Source organism: Bombyx mori, chromosome 20, assembly GCF_030269925.1.
Source record: "Bombyx mori chromosome 20, ASM3026992v2".
In the NCBI taxonomy this organism is placed as follows: Eukaryota; Metazoa; Arthropoda; class Insecta; order Lepidoptera; family Bombycidae; genus Bombyx; species Bombyx mori.
Genome location: NC_085126.1, coordinates 3,717,511 through 3,738,584, shown reverse-complemented (window position 1 = coordinate 3,738,584; position 21,074 = coordinate 3,717,511). Strand labels below are relative to the sequence as shown.

At 48.9% G+C, this 21,074-nt stretch overlaps 1 protein-coding gene across 2 annotated transcripts in view; it reads right to left on the bottom strand.

The window, feature by feature from the left end:
* The window catches only part of LOC101744064 (inactive dipeptidyl peptidase 10), a 298,205-nt gene that overhangs the window by 142,610 nt on the left and 134,521 nt on the right, over positions 1-21,074 (bottom strand). For both annotated transcript variants that reach the window (XM_038018151.2, XM_038018153.2), the window contains exon 4: positions 14,407-14,501. In XM_038018151.2, the coding sequence (XP_037874079.1) occupies positions 14,407-14,501 (95 nt within the window). The remainder of the gene's footprint in view (positions 1-14,406; positions 14,502-21,074) is intronic.

The window sequence follows — 21,074 nt, the reverse complement described above, 5'->3', positions numbered from 1 at the left end:
TCGAGGTGGCGCTCGATAAAACCCAGGCCCTGCTTTTTCACGGGCCGGGACGAGCGCCGCCTGTGGGTGCCCACCTCGTGATCGGAGGCGTCCGCGTCGGGGTTGGGGTGACCGGTCTTCGGTACCTCGGCCTCGAACTGGATAGTCGGTGGAACTTCCGCGCTCACTTTGAGAAGTTGGGCCCTCGACTGATGGCGACGGCCGGCTCTCTGAGCCGGCTGCTTCCAAACGTCGGGGGTCCCGATCAGGTGGCGCGCCGCCTCTACATGGGGGTGGTGCGGTCGATGGCACTATACGGGGCTCCCGTATGGTGCCGCGCCCTGACCCGCAAGAACGTCGCGGCTCTGCGACGTCCGCAGCGTGCGATCGCGGTCAGGGCGATCCGAGGATACCGCACCGTCTCCTTCGAGGCGGCGTGCTTGCTCGCCGGGGCGCCACCCTGGGACCTGGAGGCGGAGGCGCTCGCTGCCGATTACAGGTGGCGTAGCGACCTCCGCTCTAGGGGGGAAGGGCGCCCCGGCGAAGGTGTAGTTCGAGCGCGGAGGCTCCACTCTCGGCGGTCCGTGCTGGAGGCGTGGTCTCGCCGCTTGGCGGACCCGTCGGCCGGCCTCCGAACCGTCGAGGCGGTCCGCCCGGTTCTCGCGGACTGGGTGGGCCGCGACCGCGGATGCCTCACCTTCCGGCTAACGCAGATGCTTACCGGCCATGGTTGTTTCGGCCGGTACTTGCACAAGATAGCCGGAAGGGAACCGACGGCGCAGTGCCACCACTGCGCGGACCGCGACGAGGAAGACACAGTGGAACACACGCTGGCGCGTTGCTCTGGATTCGACGAGCAACGCGCCGCCCTCGTCGCGGTCATAGGAGAGGACCTCTCGCTGCCGCGCGTCGTGGCTACGATGCTCGGCAGCGACGCGTCCTGGAAGGCGATGCTCGACTTCTGCGAGTCCACCATCTCGCAGAAGGAGGCGGCGGAGCGAGAGAGAGAGAGCTCTTCCCTTTCCGCACCGATCCGTCGCCGTCGAGCCGGGGGCCGGAGGCGGGAATACGCCCGTACGTCCCGGCCCCTGTAGGTGGCGGCCTCCCCCCGGTGAAGGTCAAGGGGCGACCTGAGGGGGTGAGGCCGCGCGGCGCGCTACCAGCACTCTAGCGCGCTGCCGTGGAGTGAATAGAGCGACCGGTCGACGGTGTATCGCGTCCCGACCCGGCAGGCTGGTTCTGGTCCAGCGGGGTATTCCGGGACACCAGCAGCACCGTCTGGGCGGCCCGACGGGCTGCCGTACCGAGACGGCCGACGTTTCAGAGCCTTCGATTCGCCTCGAAGGCTCCGTCGGCTGGGCGTCCTTGGGGTGAGCCGCGCCGTCTGGTTGTAGTGTTGACCGCGGTAGCCTCCCTACCTCATCCGGGTTCTGACCTCGGAGGGGATCGGACGTCGGGTGTAAGAGTGCAGGGGAGTCGTTTAGTGGGTGGGCTCTAAAATCCTTGGGCCCGCGGTCTGCTCACAAAAAAAAAAAAAAAAAGGACCTCTTGTGAGTCCGCACGGGTAAGTACCACCGCCCCGCCTATTTCTGTCGTGAAACAGTAATGCGTTTCGGCTTGAAGGGTGGGGCAGCCGTTGTAACTGTACTGAGACCTTAGAAATTATATCTCAATGTGGGTGGCGCATTTACGTTGTGGATGTCAATGGGCTCCAGTAACCAGGTGGGCTGTGAGCTCGTCCACCCATCTAAAGAATAAAAAAAAAAGTTATGTTGTTACTTATGTTACTTATGTTGGTGTATGATTGTCTATTGTTGCTAAGCGGCCGAGCTAACAGCCCATCTAGTATTGGCTATCGGAGCCCATAAGCATGACAATATGCCCAAATAAATGCGATTATTTTTTGGGAGGAAAAAGCTGCTCGTCAATCATGAGAAACTATGGGACGGTGCTATTCAAGACGGAAACTAATGACGTAACAATGACTCAGTGACGCTATTAAGAATATTATTTATTGTTTAGACGGCCCACGTGATGTTGGTCACCGTAGTCCATGGACATCAGCATCGTAAATGCCGCTACCCACGTTAAGACAACGGGCTTTTAGTTTTGAGTCTCCATTTTTCACTACCTGAGATATTAAAAAGATTATCTTTTGGTAACCAGCGTCATTAATAATTAAATATGTTAATACGTGAAGCAAAAACTTTGTATCCCTTTTTACGAAAATTGCGCGGACGGAGGGGTATGAAATTTTCCACGCTTATAGAGAATATAGAGAAAAGGTGCACAATGCTAATTTTTTTTTTAAATAATGCATAAAAGATACATTAAATCAATAAAGAAAACATTACACACAGTACATACCATGTATTTGACGCACACACGCATGCATACTATTTATTGTCAAACTTTTGTTCTTGACGTCTGTTGTCAAATTGAGAATAGATTAAATATTGTATGTCTTTGTTAATATTTTTTATAGTGTAGTCTTGGCGAAATTTGTGATTATAGAAGTATTAAATACAATCATAATAGTGTACAAACTTACAATTCCAATTAATTATAGTCGAATTTCGACTACTGCGGGAGCACTAGTAATTAAATAATTTCCGTACATGGTCGTTAGACACGTTTATACCGTTTTCAAGCTTTCACTGTTGTCCAATTTTGGTAGTGTTACAATAATTAAGTGTTTACTTAGGTAGAGCTAGAGTAGGTAAACTAAGTAGAGCTTTTCAGACACCTTTAAATCGTCATAGTTTTACCACCGCTTTTTACTATATCAACAACACTTTTATCACTAAAAAGAATAGGCAAAAAACGTATCCAAATATCGGTACGTATGTAACATAGATACACAAAATCGATACTTATCAAATTACGTGAATAGAACTAGAACCGGTCTATGTTACTCAATAAATAGTATATATGAACTACCATTTTATTATTTATTACCAAGATGGTTAAGCGAACTCACCGTCTATGTGGTGTTAAGTGGTTACCAAAGTCCATAGACATCAACAACACGGTTAAAACACGGGTTCTAAGTCTCAATTTTTCAGTACGACTGCCCCAACCTTCAAACCGAAACGCATTACTGCTTCACGGCAGAAATAAGCCGGGTGATGCGTCGCGGACTCACAAAAGGCCCCTAAAACTAGTAGGAAATAAATATTATATAATATAATATAATATAATATTTTTTTTTACTTTTCGTCATTTTCACAACTCTCTCTATATTCATGAAAAACTTACGAATGTAGTCTTGGAACTCTTTTTGCATACAGTTCGCCATAGTATTTCATACGTCGGCAACTTCAGCAATATTTCAGAGTTGGAACGACAATAAATAACAAAGTCAACGCCAGGATAAGTTGCTCGTTCAATCTCTGCGCATAGATGTTTGTGCAGCGATAAAACATATTTTTGGCATCCTTAATTTCTAATATAAATAAACTAATTAAAATAAATTTGTTGTTTAGCATTTCTTCTTCCTATTCGTACACTCTTGACAGAGTGGTCGTGGTCATGCATCAGTCGGATACGACCTGCTCATGGCGTGGGAAATTAGTGCAGTGGTTTCCCGTTGCCTTCTGCACCAGCATTTTAGGGGGTATTTGATCCCCAAGGTTCCTGACGCCTCTTTCGTATAGGTTGTCCTGACGGGTGTGTACGGTTATACCGCCATTGCTCGGTCGCCATTGCCCCGTTGGTTTTCTACCAGGGAGTACCACAGAATGTGTAAATATTGTTTTTTCGGTCCATTTTTTTTTACCTTACGCGGCTAAACAGCAAACGCGTCACATAAACTATTTAACTCGTTCTTATCACGACTTTCACGTTTCATGAGCTAAGATATTTTAACGTCATTCGTCGTGGTCAAGGTCAGTGAGACGTCAAAATTGAAATCATGCATTATAAAAATCATTTTCTTTACCTACTTATTCTAGTAACCTTGTACTAGATTCTAGATTCTACGGGGGAGTAGGAGAGCTCACGAGGCTCTAACCTGGTAACGTTGTTAACACTAGCCCTAGCAAGAACAGTACTTCGCAGAATCTACCATCGGATCCGAAACGCGACCCACTGAGAAGATCCGGCAAGAAACTCAGTGGGCTGTGTCTGTGGATTAATTTACTCGCCGAGCCCTTCGTCGCAAGCGACGGGTTCGACGAGAGCGGTGACCGGTGCTTGAGGTACCTAAAAGCATCGCTATTGGATCGGGAGGATCCGAAATGACGTGTATCATTTAAAAATCATGATAAGAACCCGTCAAAACTCTGTTTATCTATAGTATAACGGCTGCGTTATACTGTAAAAACTGAGACTTAAAAGTCATGTCAAAAGGCATTGACGCGATTGATATCTATGGTCTAGGCTGTATAGGCTTAGATCCCCTTGCCTTTCCTAAAAAGGAAAAATTGTACCAAAAAAAATATATCTATGGTCTCCAGTGACCGTATTGGTCGTTAGATCGTCCAAATTAAAAAAAACCTTTGCGACAGGCGAAATTCGAACCCGAGGGACCTGGGCGGGCCCCCCGGCGCGCACTCTGCGTGGCCGGGGGCTCCGTCTGTGGGGGAGTTTTGCTGGACTTCCACCGGGCGCGTCCGTAGGTGGCGGATAACGGGATCCTCTGGGAACAGTCCCACTCCCAGGGGTATCGTCCGATCTTTTTCGTTGCAAGGATTCTTAGGTGTTAGGGAGGTAGGTTAGGTGTAGGAGTAGGGTAGCCTAGTTAGGCCTTGCAACGAAAGAGATCGGATGACGCGGACCAAAACCAGCAGGGGGAGTTGCGGGCTCTCCACGCCCTTCACTCGCTGAAGGGTGTTCCTCCTGGAGACGCTCGGGCTCCCTCTCTTTTCCCCTTTCTTCCCCCTTTTTTGTTTTTCTTCGGGTCACGTCCGACCCGTTTCGGACGTAACCCATGGGAGATGGTGGGCCACTTTTGGCCTGCCTTTTCGATGGAGAAGTGAGCCGGCGTTGCTTACGCATCTTCCGGCCGCTGGTCGCCATGTCCCCGGCTTCGGCTACAGGGGCACGCCCTCCAGAGGGGGGTACCGGTATACCGGCGTGGCTTCGTCGTTGCTGCTCTTTTGAGCGTCGGGCGGTGGTCTGCCGTGTTGCTCGTTGCACTCGGCGGGCCGCCGGCCAACCCGTAATCCTCACCGCGTGGGGGACGGGGGCCGCTGCCGCGAGGCACGGGGCCGCGAGGACGTAAACCTCTTTAAAAAAATGCCCCAATCCTAAGCTCTGGTGCCCGGCGATGGGATGAATGGCTGGAGGGAGTCCAGTCCCGAGGGTACCAACCAGACCCCAGGGGACCGACCCCTGGTTAATAAAAAAGGAAAATAATGAACAATGGCACTTGTTAAAAAGTTATTACCCCAGGAGGGTACCTCCCGCTCCGCGGGAGGAGAATCCCTCCGTGCGGTCGAGGAATCGGCCGCACGCTGCCCCACCGTTTCTGGGGGGGGCAAACAATGCCACGACGAAGGGGGCGACAGCACGGGTCGCGTAAGGGATCGAGTTCCCACCGTGCTCCTCGAACGATGCGACAGCCTGTTCTCGCTTCACTCGGCGCGAAGCTCCGCGAGGGGCGACGCGTCCAGTGGGAGGGAGACGCCAGTGCTGTTCGCAGACAGCGCGCAAAAGCGGACGCGGCGGAAGCGGAAGTCGGCTCTACGGCTGGCGTCCTCCGCTCCGTCTGACTCGTCCGAGGGTGAGCCTGCCAGCGCCAAATATATGGCGTTGGCGGAAGGGCCGGCGACTGCTGCGACGTCGCCCGCCACTGATTTAGAGACTCGTTCTTCTCGCGGACTGGCTGCTGCCTCTTCGGCGCAAGCCAGGGCCGCCCGCCGTGAGGCCAACGAACGTATAAAAAACGGAGAGGTTGAGCATCTGGAGCGCTCCCTTACCGAGGTGGGTCCTTCCGACCCCCTCCGAACATGTGACATCGCCCAGAAATTAGTGGCTGCGGTAGTTAAGAAATCGGCCAAGGGCCTAAAGGGCGACTGCGTGCGGGCCCTAAAATCGGCTACCTCTTCCCTGGAGGAGCAAATGGCGAATGCGGTAAGCCGCACCACCAACGATGAAACGGTGGGTCTACGGGAAACAGTGGACCTGCTGCACGCCCGACTGGCCCAAATGAGTGCCGAAAACGATCGCCTTCGGCAGGAGAACGGGCAGATGAAGGTCGACATGGCTGAGATGCGCACGCTCGTGAACGACTTAGTCGAGAAGCAGTGCAACTCGGCCCCTGCATCTGCTCCGCTCGAAACAGAAGAGGCCAATGAGGCCGAGGAGTTGAGGCGGCGGCTCCTAATACAGGAGGCACGCAGCTCCAACGTGGAGCGCGCGAGACCGCCCCTCGCTCACGAGAGAAAAGGAGAAGCCCCAACACCGGCACCCCGCAGGATCGTGAAGACGACCACCACCTCTAACGCGGTATCAAGGGCCACCAAAACATATGGCGGCCCCAAAACCAAAATGGGCGTAACTCCTGCGGCACGCCCCGCCGCGACTGCTGCTGCGAGGGCAACAATGTCCGCCCCTCCGAAGACAACGGCGTCTGCTCCTGCCCCGTCCCAGCCTGCGAAGGCGGGGCCTGGCAGGAGCCGGACTAAGAAGAAGAGGGGCATCAACGCCGCAAAACCGGCCCCGACCCCACAGCCCCGCCCACTGCCCCCTGCTCCGGCGAATATGGAAGAGGCCTGGACGACGGTAGTGCGGCGTGGGCCTAAGAAAGTGGCGGCGCCTGCTGCGCCGCGTCCCAAGCCCGCCCCTGCGGCCACCGCTCCCCGCCAAGAGGGTCGAGCGGAGCCGAGGGGCCAAAAAGGAAGAGGAGGAGCACGCAGAAAGCCGCGCGCCCCGCGGTCGGCTGCAGTTGTATTGGAGCTGCTGCCGGCCGCCAAAGAAAAGGGCATCACGTACCACGACGTGATGACCCAGGCGCGCGGTGGCGTAAATGTGGACGCCCTCGGCGTGGAGGGTGGCGTCAAGGTCCGGCAGACGGCCAACGGGGCTCGTCTTTTGGAGTGCCCCGGCGAAAACACGAACGCCGCGGCCGAAAAATTGGCGGCCCGGCTTCGAGAAATTCTGCCGGACCCCGAGATGGTGCGCATAGCGCGGCCCGTGAAGATGGGTGAAGTCAAAATCACGGGCCTCGACGAGTGCGCCACGAAGGAGGAGGTCGCCGCGGCCATCGCGTCGCAGGGCAACTGCGCCCTCGCCGACGTCAAAGTCGGGGAACTCCGGGAAACATATTCAGGAACCCGGACGGCGTGGGCGCGTTGCCCCATTGCAACGGCGACCCTCCTGGCCACCCCTCCACAGGGGCGGCCTTCCGACAGCCCAGGAAGGCTGCGCGTGGGCTGGGTAGTGGCCCACGTGCAGCTGCAGGATGCCAGGCCGTGGCGCTGTCTTCGGTGCTTCGGCACCGGCCACGGTCTCGCCAAGTGCCCCTCGACCGTGGACCGCAGCGGCTTGTGTTTCCGCTGCGGCCAACCGGGGCACAAGGCAGCCTCCTGCACCACAGCCGCGCCGCACTGCGTCTTGTGCGACGCGGCCAAAAGGAAGGCCGACCACCGGGCCGGGGGCCCGGCGTGCAAATCCGCCCCCTCCTCAACCAAAACGAGGAGGGGCGGAAAGAAAAAGAAGCCGGCTGCAAAAAGGGCAGCCGGTGAGTCAGTTCCCGCCGCGGCACCAGACGAGCCGCAGGGCGGGACAGACGAGGGAGCGATGGACGTAGCCCCGTAATGGGTTGCGTCCACCGCTTCCTCCAGTGCAATTTGAACCACTCCGCCAGGGCACAGGATCTCCTCGTCCACACCATGGCGGAGTGGTCAATCGACGTCGCTGTCGCCGCGGAGCCGTACTTCGTCCCCACCGACCAGGACTGCTGGATAGGGGACGTCGACGGCTCCGTGGCCATTGTGTTGAGACATTCCGCGGCGTTACCCCCCTTGGATATGGTGGCCAGGGGACCCGGGTACGTCGCGGCTAGGATCGACGGGACCGTCGTGATCGGGGCGTACTTTTCTCCGAACAGGAGCCTCGCCGAGTTCGAGCGGTTTCTGGGCGGGCTCGAGGCGCTTTTGCACCGCCTCGGGTCCCGCCCTGTCATCGTCGCGGGGGACTTCAATGCCAAGTGCACGGCTTGGGGTTCCCCCCGCACGGATGCGAGAGGCGAGGCCCTTTCGGAGTGGGCGATCGCGACCGGCCTCTGCCTCCTAAACAGAGGCACGGTCGCGACTTGCGTGCGGTGGAACGGGCAATCTCACGTGGACGTGACGTTCGCGTCCCCGTCCGCCGTGCGCCGCACCCGCGGCTGGCGCGTACTCGAGGGGGCGGAGACGCTCTCGGACCACAGATACGTCCGATTCGAGCTCTCCGCCTCCTCCTTGTCGTCGTCGTCAGCCGCGGGCGCCCGCGGTGAGGAGGAGCTCCCGCAAGGTGCGCCCCGTTCGTTCCCTAGGTGGGCCTTGAAACGAATGAACAAGGAGTTGCTGATGGAGGCGGCCGCTGTTGCTGCGTGGGCGCCAAAACCCGCGCGGCTCGCGGACGTGGATGCGGAGGTCGACTGGTTCCGGGGCACCATGGCAAACATTTGTGATGCCGCCATGCCCCGGGTCGGCCCCCGAGCACCACGTGGGGGTGCGTTCTGGTGGTCGCCCGAGATCGCGAGACTCCGTGAGGAGTGCGTGAGGGCGCGCCGCCGGAGCGCACGCCACTGCCGCCGCCGTCGTCGCGACGCTACGTTCGCGGAGACGGCGGCCCGGCTGCACGCTGACTGTCGTCAAAAGCAGACGGCGCTGCAGCTGGCCATCGGCGAGGCCAAGAAGCAGAGCATGAAGACTCTCCTGGAGTCGCTCGACGAAGATCCCTGGGGGCGCCCATACAAGATGGTTCGCAGGAAACTGCAGCCGTGGGCGCTCCCGGTGACCGAGCGGCTCCAGCCTCGGCAGCTGCGGGAAATAATTTCTGCGCTTTTCCCGCCGGCAGCGGGGGGGGACTTTGAGCCCCCCCAGATGGACGCCACGTGGGGCACGCCTCCGCGTCGCCCCAGCGTTCCCGCTGCCGAGGAGCCCCCTCCCCCTATCACGGGGGCGGAGATCCATGCGGCCGTGTCCAGAATGAGAGCGAAGGACGCGGCCCCCGGCCCTGACGGCGTTCACGGCCGGGTCTGGAGCTTGGCCTTCGAGGCCCTAGGGGACCGGCTCGGGGGGCTTTTCGAAGCGTGCCTCGAGTCGGGACGGTTCCCGTCGAAATGGAAGACGGGCAGACTGGTCCTTCTGCGGAAGGACGGGCGCCCCGCGGACTCACCCGCGGGCTATCGCCCCATCGTGTTGCTGGACGAAGCGGGCAAGATGCTCGAGAGGATCGTCGCGGCCCGCATCGTCCGGCACCTGACCGAGACGGGTCCCGATCTTTCGGCGGAGCAATACGGCTTCAGAGAGGGCCGCTCGACTATTGACGCAATTCTGCGCGTGCGGGCCCTCTCCGATGAAGCCGTATCCCGGGGCGGGGTGGCGATGGCGTTATCCTTAGATGTAAGGAACGCCTTCAACACCCTGCCCTGGTCGGTGATCGCGGGGGCGCTGGAGTATCACGGCGTCCCCGCATACCTCCGCCGACTGATCGGCTCCTACCTCGAGGGCAGGTCGATCCAGTGCATCGGACACGGTGGGGCGATGTACCGCTTCCCCGTCGAGCGTGGTGTTCCGCAGGGGTCCGTCCTGGGCCCCCTGCTGTGGAACATCGGCTACGACTGGGTCCTGCGGGGCGTCATTCGGGGACCCCTCCCCGGGCTGAGCGTAATTTGTTACGCTGACGACACGTTGGTCGTAGCTCCGGGGAGGGACTACCGGGAGTCTGCCCGTCTGGCGTGCGCAGGCGTGGCACACGTCGTCACTAGGATCCGACGGTTGGGGCTCGAGGTGGCGCTCGACAAAACCCAGGCCCTGTTATTTCACGGGCCGGGACGAGCGCCGCCTCTGGGTGCCCACCTCGTGATCGGAGGCGTCCGCGTCGGGGTCGGGGTGACTGGTCTTCGGTACCTCGGCCTCGAACTGGACGGTCGGTGGAACTTCCGCGCTCACTTTGCGAAGTTGGGCCCTCGATTGATGGCGACGGCCGGCTCTTTGAGCCGGCTGCTTCCAAACGTCGGGGGTCCCGATCAGGTGGCGCGCCGCCTCTACATGGGGGTGGTGCGGTCGATGGCACTATACGGTGCGCCCGTATGGTGCCACGCCCTGACCCGCCAGAACGTCGCCGCGCTGCGACGTCCGCAGCGCGCGATCGCGGTCAGGGCGATCCGAGGATACCGCACCGTCTCCTTCGAGGCGGCGTGCTTGCTCGCCGGGGCGCCACCCTGGGACCTGGAGGCGGAGGCGCTCGCTGCCGATTACCGGTGGCGTAGCGACCTCCGCTCTAGGGGGGAAGGGCGCCCCAGCGAAGGTGTAGTTCGAGCGCGGAGGCTCCACTCTCGGCGGTCCGTGCTGGAGGCGTGGTCTCGCCGCTTGGCGGACCCGTCGGCCGGCCTCCGAACCGTCGAGGCGGTCCGCCCGGTTCTCGCGGACTGGGTGGGCCGCGACCGCGGATGCCTCACCTTCCGGCTGACGCAGATGTTGACCGGCCATGGGTGTTTTGGCCGGTACCTATTTAAGATAGCCGGAAGGGAACCGACGGCGCAGTGCCACCACTGCGCGGACCGCGACGAGGAAGACACAGCGGAACATACATTGGCGCGTTGCTCTGGATTCGACGAGCAACGCGCCGCCCTCGTCGCGGTCATAGGAGAGGACCTCTCGCTGCCGCGCGTCGTGGCTACGATGCTCGGCAGCGACGCGTCCTGGAAGGCGATGCTCGACTTCTGCGAGTCCACCATCTCGCAGAAGGAGGCGGCGGAGCGAGAGAGGGAGAGCTCTTCCCTTTCCGCACCGATCCGTCGCCGTCGAGCCGGGGGCCGGAGGCGGGAATACGCCCGTACGTCCCGGCCCCTGTAGGTGGCGGCCTCCCCCCGGTGAAGGTCAAGGGGCGACCTGAGGGGGTGAGGCCGCGCGGCGCGCTACCAGCACTCTAGCGCGCCGCCGTGGAGTGATTAGAGCGACCGGTCGACGGTGTATCGCGTCCCGACCCGGCAGGCTGGTTCTGGTCCAGCGGGGTATTCCGGGACACCAGCGGCACCGTCTGGGCGGCCCGACGGGCTGCCGTACCGAGACGGCCGACGTTTCAGAGCCTTCGATTCGCCTCGAAGGCTCCGTCGGCTGGGCGTCCTTGGGGTGAGCCGCGCCGTCTGGTTGTAGTGTTGACCGCGGTAGCCCCCCTACCTCATCCGGGTTCTGACCTCGGAGGGGATCGGACGTCGGGTGTAAGAGTGCAGGGGAGTCGTTTAGTGGGTGGGTCCTAAAATCCTTGGGCCCGCGGTCTGCTCACAACACCATGCAGATCGTTGAGTCTCACATACCCCGCGCGCCCCTTTTGCGCGGGGACCTCGTAGGAGGTTCGGCCCTCTACCCGAAAAAAAAAAAAAAAAAAAAAAAAAAAGGCGAAATTCGAAAAAAAAAGTTAAACATCAACAAAACGTCACTTCGAAGCTCACCAAAAACAAACAACATAAAAAATAAATACAACAATTCTACAAATATCTCGAATTCGAAACAGTTAGTTTGCATTTCTATTTCCAGACCGTTTTAAAACCCAGTCTCGATATTTATAAAGAATCCCTCAGAGATTTTTATCCTTCTTTCTCAATTCCTTTAATGAGAACAGACAATACATTTTACTGAAATACTGGTAATTTTGTTGCGCAGAATAAATACGTTTCTTTAAAGCTGCTATGTTAATATCGCGCTCGCGTCTTTGCAGATCAATGCAGAACGTCGCCTGGGAGAGATAAACCTGGGCGCATATGGTAAATTGGTGTCGCTCTGACATATTTCACATTCTTGCAACAATGAATTCTAGCATTAGAAGTGTGTGAGCGATCAGTTATGTTTTCCTCGGGACTTTAGAACAAAAACTATAACTTTAGTTATGTCTTAGGATACCCTCCTGATCCATTAACGGTGCTTTTAGGTATAAGCACCGGTCACCGCCCTTGTCGGGCCCAAGGGTTCGACGAGCGAATTAACCCAGACACAGTCCACTGAGTTTCTCGCCGGATCTTTTCGATGGGTCGCGTTTCCGATCCGATGGTAGATTCTGCGAAGCACTGCTCTTGCTAGGGCTAGTGTTAACAACATCACCAGGTCAGAGCCTCGTGAGCTCACCTACTTGTTATGTTATGCTGACGTAGCCTCTCAAGGCTCAGCTTAGGTAGGAAAAAAAAGGTCTGAAAGCAGTTACCATAAGATGCGTAAGTTATCTACTGTATTTAACTACCCGGAGGGTAAGTTATCCGTTCTTATAGCGTACTTAACAGGATCTTGTCTCCAGGCTGTGACATTAACTTAGTTAATAGGCAGATACGGTTAAACTCTAAGAGAACATTAAGGTTATTTTCTTGTAGACAACTTAAAACCACGTTACGCAAATAACCATTTCGTATCCACTTCAAAGCACAGTTGACATTCGCTTTGGGTAAACTTTAATCGGGAAAAGCTTAATCCTTGCGACTGGTACGTACGCAAATGTTACTTCGTTGAAGCAACTACTTAATAATAGAGATAAAAAAATACCGATATTCTTGTTTTTCTTGTAAAGATCTAGAGACGGGAAGAAATTCTAGATTTCCTTGAGAACTTTATGATTAAAAGTCATTGTGGTGAAAAACAAGAACTATGTCAATGGAAAAACTTTTAGTCCAAAATAGAAAGAAAAAAAAACAGATTCAAGATATGACCAACTTACAAAATCAGATCTTGAAATGGCTATAGATGTGACGGCAACAGCTTTATCGGTTAAGCTGAGTGCATATTGTGAATTCGTACATCACCATAAAGTGTGGGTAGTTTGTCTTTTTGATGTGACAACCTCTTATAATTTGATGGAGCCGGCTGCACGCATGAAAAACATGACTCATGTGGCGTTACCTCGCTCTGAAGCGTTCCATTTAAGGCTTGAAGTGCAAGCGAGAGCGCGCAACGAGCGACAAAGAGGCACAATCGGCCTCCGCGTTCGGCAGCGTTCGACATCTGTCTCTTTCCTATTCGAGTGACCGATGCATCCGCGTGGACAGCTGCTATACAATAACACATTTACATGTTTTCGTCAAGTATGAAGTTCAGTGAAAAGTGAATGTGGTGTCAATTGCTTATAGCAACGATAATTGCGATAATTGCAAAATGAAACCATTCCATCAATATTTTCTTATGACGTTGTCACGTTCAACTATCGTCAGTAAGCCGACTTTACAGACAACCGATTTTTTTTTGCTTAGTTCGAAGAACGCTCGCACTGCCCACCTCAATTTAAATGGTAGCGAAAAAGGGAGGGAATATTTTTTTTGGTTTTCCGGCCGGAAGCCGAACCTCCAATGAGGCTCACAGGCCTGTGGGTGGCCATAGCCGAATAAGACGCCCTACCGCCACAAAAATTACTCACTGAGATATCGTTAACTTAAAATTACGAAATGCGATTATCGAATTCTCTCCCTCAACCTATTCGTGCTAGTTCCTTTCTAGAAGTTTTTGAGAGTCAAATGAAGAAACATTTCCAGTCACTTTAATTGTATCTAAGTTGTTGTTTTATGTATGTTTATCTATATATTAATACGTGAAGCAAAAATTTTGTATCCCTTTTTACGAAAATTGCGCGGTCGGAAGAGTATGAAATTTTCCACACTTATAGAGAATATAGAGAAGAAGTGCACAATGCTAATATTTTTTAAAAATAATGCATAAAATATACATTAAATGAATAAATAAAACATTTCACACACTACATACCACGTATTTGACGCACACAGGCATGCATACTATTTATTGTCAAACTTTTGTTCTTGACGTCTGTTGTCAAATTGAGAATAGATTAAATATTGTTTGTCTTTGTTAATATTTTTTATAGTGTAGTCTTGGCGAAATTTGTGATTATAGAAGTATAAAATACAATCATAATAGTGTACAAACTTACAATTCCAATTAATTATAGTCGAATTTCGACTACTGCGGGGCCTCTAGTTTATATGTATTTTTCATTTTATATTAGATATATTACGTATTTATTTTTGTTATAATGGTTGTGTGTTTTTTTAAACCTTACTTTAACAGTCATGCTTTAATACTTTTAATATTGTACACTTTTTCTCTCTTATACATCGCATTTCTCTCTGCTAATGGTTTGCTGGAAGAAAACTCATGAATGAGTTAAGCTCGCCTTTGTACATAGTATTTAGACATTCTTTTAAATCTGTTTTTATTGTATTTTCTTCTTTGTATTTAATAAGTATAAATACAAAAAAAAACAAAAAAAAAATTGACTTACAAATGTTGAATTTGGCATCAGCGTCTTCGAGGTCTGATTGGCTGCGAACATCAAACTGATACCGCCCCATGCGTCGCGGTACAAAAACTCGTCACCTGAAACAAAAACAGCAAATTTTAAACGAAAATACAGAGGCACACAGACATGTGATTGTAGAAACTGTTCTTCACTACATAGTATAAAACAAAGTCGCTTTCTCTGTCCCTATATCCCTATGTATGCTTAAATCTTTAAAACTACGCAACGGATTTTGATGTGGTTTTTTTTAATAGATAGAGTGATTGAAGAGGAAGGTTTATATGTATAATAATATCCATTATATAGTGGAGAAATCAATAATAAATTACAGTTTCCGAAGCAAAGCGAGGGCGGGTCGCTAGTTAAGTATAAAGATAATATGATAAGACGGACGGATGATGCAAACTACAAGTATAAGCACTAACAGAAGCGCTAAGAAACTTGTTCACACTGATTTTGATATCAAGTTTGATTAGTGCAAGTTTTAGACAGAAAATTAATGATAAATAAAATAATAGTATAAGCTATCAGTAAAAAAAAAACGACCCTAGTCACGTATTGCTACCATTGTTGCTAAGTAATAGTTACTTACTTCTCAGTCTTAAATACTCTCCTGTTAATTCTAACTATCTCATTGTTTTCTTTATATTTTATTTCCATCTTCTCAATCATATTACATCTTCACGAGTCCAAAAAAGCGGGAAATTACGCGGGCATAATGAATTAATCATCATTTTTGAGGTAAATCATCCATCAATCTTCAAATTAGTATTTCCTTCGTTTTTCACGAGTCATAGAATATATATTATGTTTTATAGAAAAATAAACGGTTGTCAAAACAATATTCAATTTATCGACAAATAACAACCTTAGTCCTCCGTGACCACGCAAACTGTCGAAACGTCAGAAATATTATGCGAATTTTGCGAATTTAAAAAAACTAGAGGTCCCGCAGTAGTCGAAATTCGACTAAAATTAATTGGAATTGTAAGTTTGTACACTATTATGATTGTATTTTATACTTCTATAGTAACAAATTTCGCCAAGGCTACACTATAAAATAATATTAATAATCAAAAACAATATTTAATCTATTCTCAATTTGACAACAGACGTCAAGAACAAAAGTTTGACAATAAATAGTATACATGCGTGTGTTCGTCAAATACATGGTATGTAGTGTGTGTAATGTTTTCTTTATTGATTTAATGTATCTTTTATGCATTATTTTAAAAAAGTATGAGCATTGCGCACTTCTTCTGTATATTCTCTATAAGTGTGGAAAATTTCATACCCCTCCGTCCGCGCAATTTTCGTAAAAAGGGATACAAAGTTTTTGCTTCACGTATTAATATTATAATTAAACCGTAAAAATATACACAAAATGAAATTATGCGCGCGAAATTGTTTCGTATACAATTGTTTGTCGAAACAAGAGAAATTTTTGAACAATAAAAAGCATTTGTTGTTTTAAACTGGAACTCGCAAGGGGCGCTTAAGCCCGACCCATGAATTATTAAGCACGGCTTAGAGAAGAACGTATGTGGGTTGTTAGCGTGAAGGAGACAGAGGCACATTTGAGTTTTGACCACTCATTTACAATGAGACCAGAAGATTCGACTGTGAACTGTTTTTTATTAATCTGTGCTGGCGGACAAACTGTAATTCCAGCTCATTTAGTATGGGCCGGTGTCGAACGGTAGGAGGAGGCATTTGGTGTCAGTAGAGAAAAAGCTCCTTATTCGCGCTTCCTTCAATCGCGTTGTCACTATACGGAGATTAATAAAATGCGACCCAATTCTTATATTCCAATAAAAATTTCTTTATTCGCGGATATAATCGGCACAGCAATTCATAAATAGGACATATCAATAAAAAGGATTTCAATTTGTAGGTATCCAACCGAATATATTCTGTAAAGGCGTCATCAAATGGACTAAAATAAATTAAAATAGACTTTATGCTGGTTGTTATAAAGTCTATTTTACACAACACTTTTTTCTAAAACAATGCCTAACGTATATATATGGTCAAAAACTACAATTAAATTCATTTTTTTTATATACTTATTTTTTTATTTTGACACTTAAAAAACGTATCCCCTATAATCCCATACATATAAATTAGGTACCATTCCATTTTCACGGTTTCTGTACATATACGGAAAATATACCGCACGAATACAGAGATTTTACTCTATTTAAAAAAAATAACTTTTCTTTATTAAGAAGTATCTCTGCTGCAATCTTTTGCTAAACTGCGAAACTATAATATTTGATCGGTTCACGTTCAATTGCTTTGATTGGTTAACGCTGCCGATTAACTGTGTCACCACAGTTTTTATGTATTTAAATTATGTTTCCCTAATAAGCATAGCTTGTAACTATACTGAGATCTTAGAACTTATATCTCAAGGCGGGTGGCGCGTTTACGTTGTAGATGTCTATGGGCTCCAGTAACCACTTAACACCAGGTGGGCTGTGAGCTCGTCCACCCATATAAGCAATAAAAACTATAATAAATAAATAAAATCCTACCGGAACAAAGTAAGCATAGAAATGGACGCATAAGTCACATTAAGGTCAAAGCGTCTTAATAAAATCGTGTGTGTCCAACTATTAATCAAAAGCTACTGGTAAATAGAATCTCCCAAGCTATTGCTACTAATTCCCCATAATTTATCCTTATTATTCGCAATCATTTTCCTACGCAATTCCCAAACTTAAAAACTTTTTCAAAAGTCAGGACTTCACCACCGATTGAGAATGTACTTTCGTAATTGAAAAATAAAAAATAAACTCTTGATCTGCTTCTTCCCAAATACATTATTATATTGTCAATACGTAGCAATATTGAAAGGCTACATTCTTACGGATCGTTTGGAACCTCTGGGTCTGCGGAGGGACTTCGGATCCCTCTGTATTCTGTACCGTATGTTCCATGGGGAGTGCTCTGAGGAATTGTTCGAGATGATACCGGCATCTCGTTTTTACCATCGCACCGCCCGCCACCGGAGTAGAGTTCATCCATACTACCTAAAGCCACTACGTTAATCCACAGTGCGTTTCCAAAGATATTTTTTGCCACGTACCATCCGGCTATGGAATGAGCTCCCCTCCACGGTGTTTCCCGAGCGCTATGACATGTCCTTCTTTAAACGAGGCTTGTGGAGAGTATTAAACGTTATGCGGCTACTTGGCTCTGCCCCTGGCATTGCTGACGTCCATGAGCGACGGCAACCACTCACCATCAGGTGGGCCGTATGCTCGACTGCCTATACGGCAATAAAAAAAGGCTATTTGTAAGAATAGGTACCATTAGAATTGAGAAAATCAGATCTCTTCACTGAACAATGAAGTCCCGATGATAAATTCTCTGAAGTACTCTCGGTAAGGTACCTTGAAAGCACGTACAGATGGAAACCACAATTCCAACGATTTTCGTCTGAATTAATTTCGTGAAATTCACAAATTGCTATCTGTTCACTCCAATAGTTACAGTATCTTAACCGAAGATAACAAAAATGAATTAATACTGTAGACTAATGTTAATTAATATCAGCTTGTGTTTTTTCATAATTTTAATGATAGTTCTTCTACTATAGCGAGACATTTAGGTTCATTGTAATGTGAGAAATTTTGTGCTCTCTATTTTTTATACCTTACTAGCTGACCCGGCAGACTTCGTAGTGCCTCAATCGATAAATAAAAGACCTAAACTTTTGTATAAAACAAAGAAAAGGAATCCGTCCGACGGGGGACACATCAAAGGAACAACAAAATTGTTATTTTTATTTAATTCCGATCATTTTCACATTTATCTACCTTTTAAACCTTCTCTGGACTGTAATTTAAGACCAAAATTAGCGAAATCGGTCCAGTCGTTCTCAAGTTTTAGCGAGATTAACGAACATCAATTCATTTTTATATATACCTAGTCAGGTCATAAGTATTGTCACACAGTAAAAACTTTTCTTTTATAATGCTGGCCACAAAAAAGTTTATTGAATTCGAATTTCGAATTGTTCATGAAAATAAAAATGTATACTTTTAGAATTTTACTCATTTTTAAATATGGAGTGGACGCTTAAAGAAGACCGTGTTGCAGTTATTGCGTTGCATCGTTGCGGTTACGCGCCAATTCAAATTTTTAACATACTGAAAAATTTGAATATAACCAAAAGATTCGTTTATCGTACCATCAAACGATACAATGAAGACTCTAGTGTAGATGACAGGTCAAGAAGTGGTCGCCCTCGGTCTGTTAGGACTCCAGCAGTGATAAAAGCTGTGAAGGCGCGAATTCAAAGAAATCCCAAACGTAAGCAGAAACTGTTGGCCCTTCAGATGGGGTTAAACAGAACCACGGTGAAAAGGGTGTTAAATGAAGACTTAGGGCTTCGGGCATATCGAAGAAAAACAGGACATCGTTTGAATGCTCGTCTAATTGACCTGAGACTGAAGACATGCCCCGCTTTGTTGAAGCGGTACGCGGGAAAAAAAAATCGGGAAATTCTTTTTTCGGATGAAAAAATTTTTACCGTAGAAGAGAGCTACAACAAACAAAATGATAAGGTGTACGCACACAGTAGTAAAAAGCGAGCAACCGTATTCCGCGTGTCCAACGAGGTCATTTTCCATCCTCGCTCATGGTATGGTTTGGAGTTTCTTATTGGGGCTTAACAGAGGTACATTTTTGTGAGAAAGGTGTAAAAACGAATGCAGTTGTGTATCAAAATACAGTCCTGACGAACCTTGTGGAACCTGTTTCTTATACCATGTTCAATAACAGGCACTGGGTATTCCAACAAGATTCGGCGCCAGCTCATAGAGCGAAGAGCACACAAGACTGGCTGGCGGCGCGTGAAATCGACTTCATCCGGCACGAAGACTGGCCCTCCTCCAGTCCAGATTTGAATCCGTTAGATTACAAGATATGGCAACACTTGGAGGAAAAGGCGTGCTCAAAGCCTCATCCCAATTTGGAGTCACTCAAGACATCCTTGATTAAGGCAGCCGCCGATATTGACATGGACCTCGTTCGTGCTGCGATAGACGACTGGCCGCGCAGATTGAAGGCCTGTATTCAAAATCACGGAGGTCATTTTGAATAAACTTTAGTGTCATAAGAATCTACGTTCTGTTAAGTTCATTTTGGTATATGAATGGTTACATAATGAATAAACTTGTTTCAATTATTTTACATTAAACACGTGACAGAATTTATGACCTGACTAGGTATAGATAAGATTTATCATATCGATTCCTGTGTATGACTGTTTGACCTACATTTGATTTAATGTGACCTACATTTACTGACTTTTTTCATCACAGAATCATTCACTCCTAGAGAAATCCTCCAACAGTAAATCAAACCGATGCATTCACCTACAGTGATTATTAAATTATAGCGGTAAACTCGATCACGCTTCGCTGTGATCCTTGCAAATTTCTTGAAACTACTGATCGCGGCACGAAAGAAACATTTGTTAGAGCGCTATTGATTTGAAAGCTGAACCCTTGACATTGCTAATTTCCATAAGTGACAATAATTGTAAGATAGGTAAATTATTAACAACTTAATAATTGTGCTTGTATGCATGTATGCCAGAAACTTAGAGGTGATAAGTTGGAAGAGGAAAGCCACTGGAGACAAACTGGAGAGGCTTACAGGACCAGGCTAAGGTCTTCACGCGGCTGTAATGCCTCCGATGATGATGATGATGACATGTACAACGAAGGCACGTGACATTAAAAAAAACAGTTTTTTTTAATTCTATTTTGTTTGCATGTATGGATGGACGAGCTCACCATCATGGAGCAGCCACCTGGTTTTAATTGATATCGGAGCGTATAGACATCTACAACGTAAATACCACCACCCACCGGTACGGTAAAGTCTGAGGGCTCAGTATAGTTACAACGGCTGCCTCAGCCTTCAAACCCAAAAGCATTACTGCTTCACGACAGAAATAGGCAGGGCGGTGGTACCTATATAAGTATATGTATTGTAATATAATAGGATAATGAATGTCCCAGTAACAAAAGATGTGTCGTGTTTCCCACACTACCTTGAGCAGTGCAGTACGCACCGATTCAAATCATTTATTCGTATTACAATCTTTATATCGATACTAAACCGCGTTATCGAGTATCTGCGTACTAAACTGGTGATCAATAATCATTATGCATCATAAAATTCTTTTATTGTTGTACTGTGCGGTAAAAACTTTTATATGGCCATTGATTTCAATCCGTTTCGTGTTTTATTTAAATCATTCTTTTGACTATTTTGAATTAAAACAATTACCGATGGCGTAGCTGTTCTAATGGTCTAAAAGCCCGTGAACCAGATCTTCGTTATTTTATAAAAGCTGAAAGTTTGTCAGCGCATGCTCCCAACACAGGTAAGAACGATGGACCATTATGAAGTTTGGTTACAGTGCCTTTGGCAGGTACATGATAATAAGGGTGTGTAAAATACCGATCTAAATTCATTAAATAATTAAGTGCGATTTTTTGGTATCACCTTCAGAATATTATTAAAAATACTGTTACAAATAACTTTTTTTTTTCAACTTCTTCAGTCATTGCAGGCCCGTTAGATCATCAGGATACGCGAGATTATTGTAGCGAGGAAAGATGGGTCAG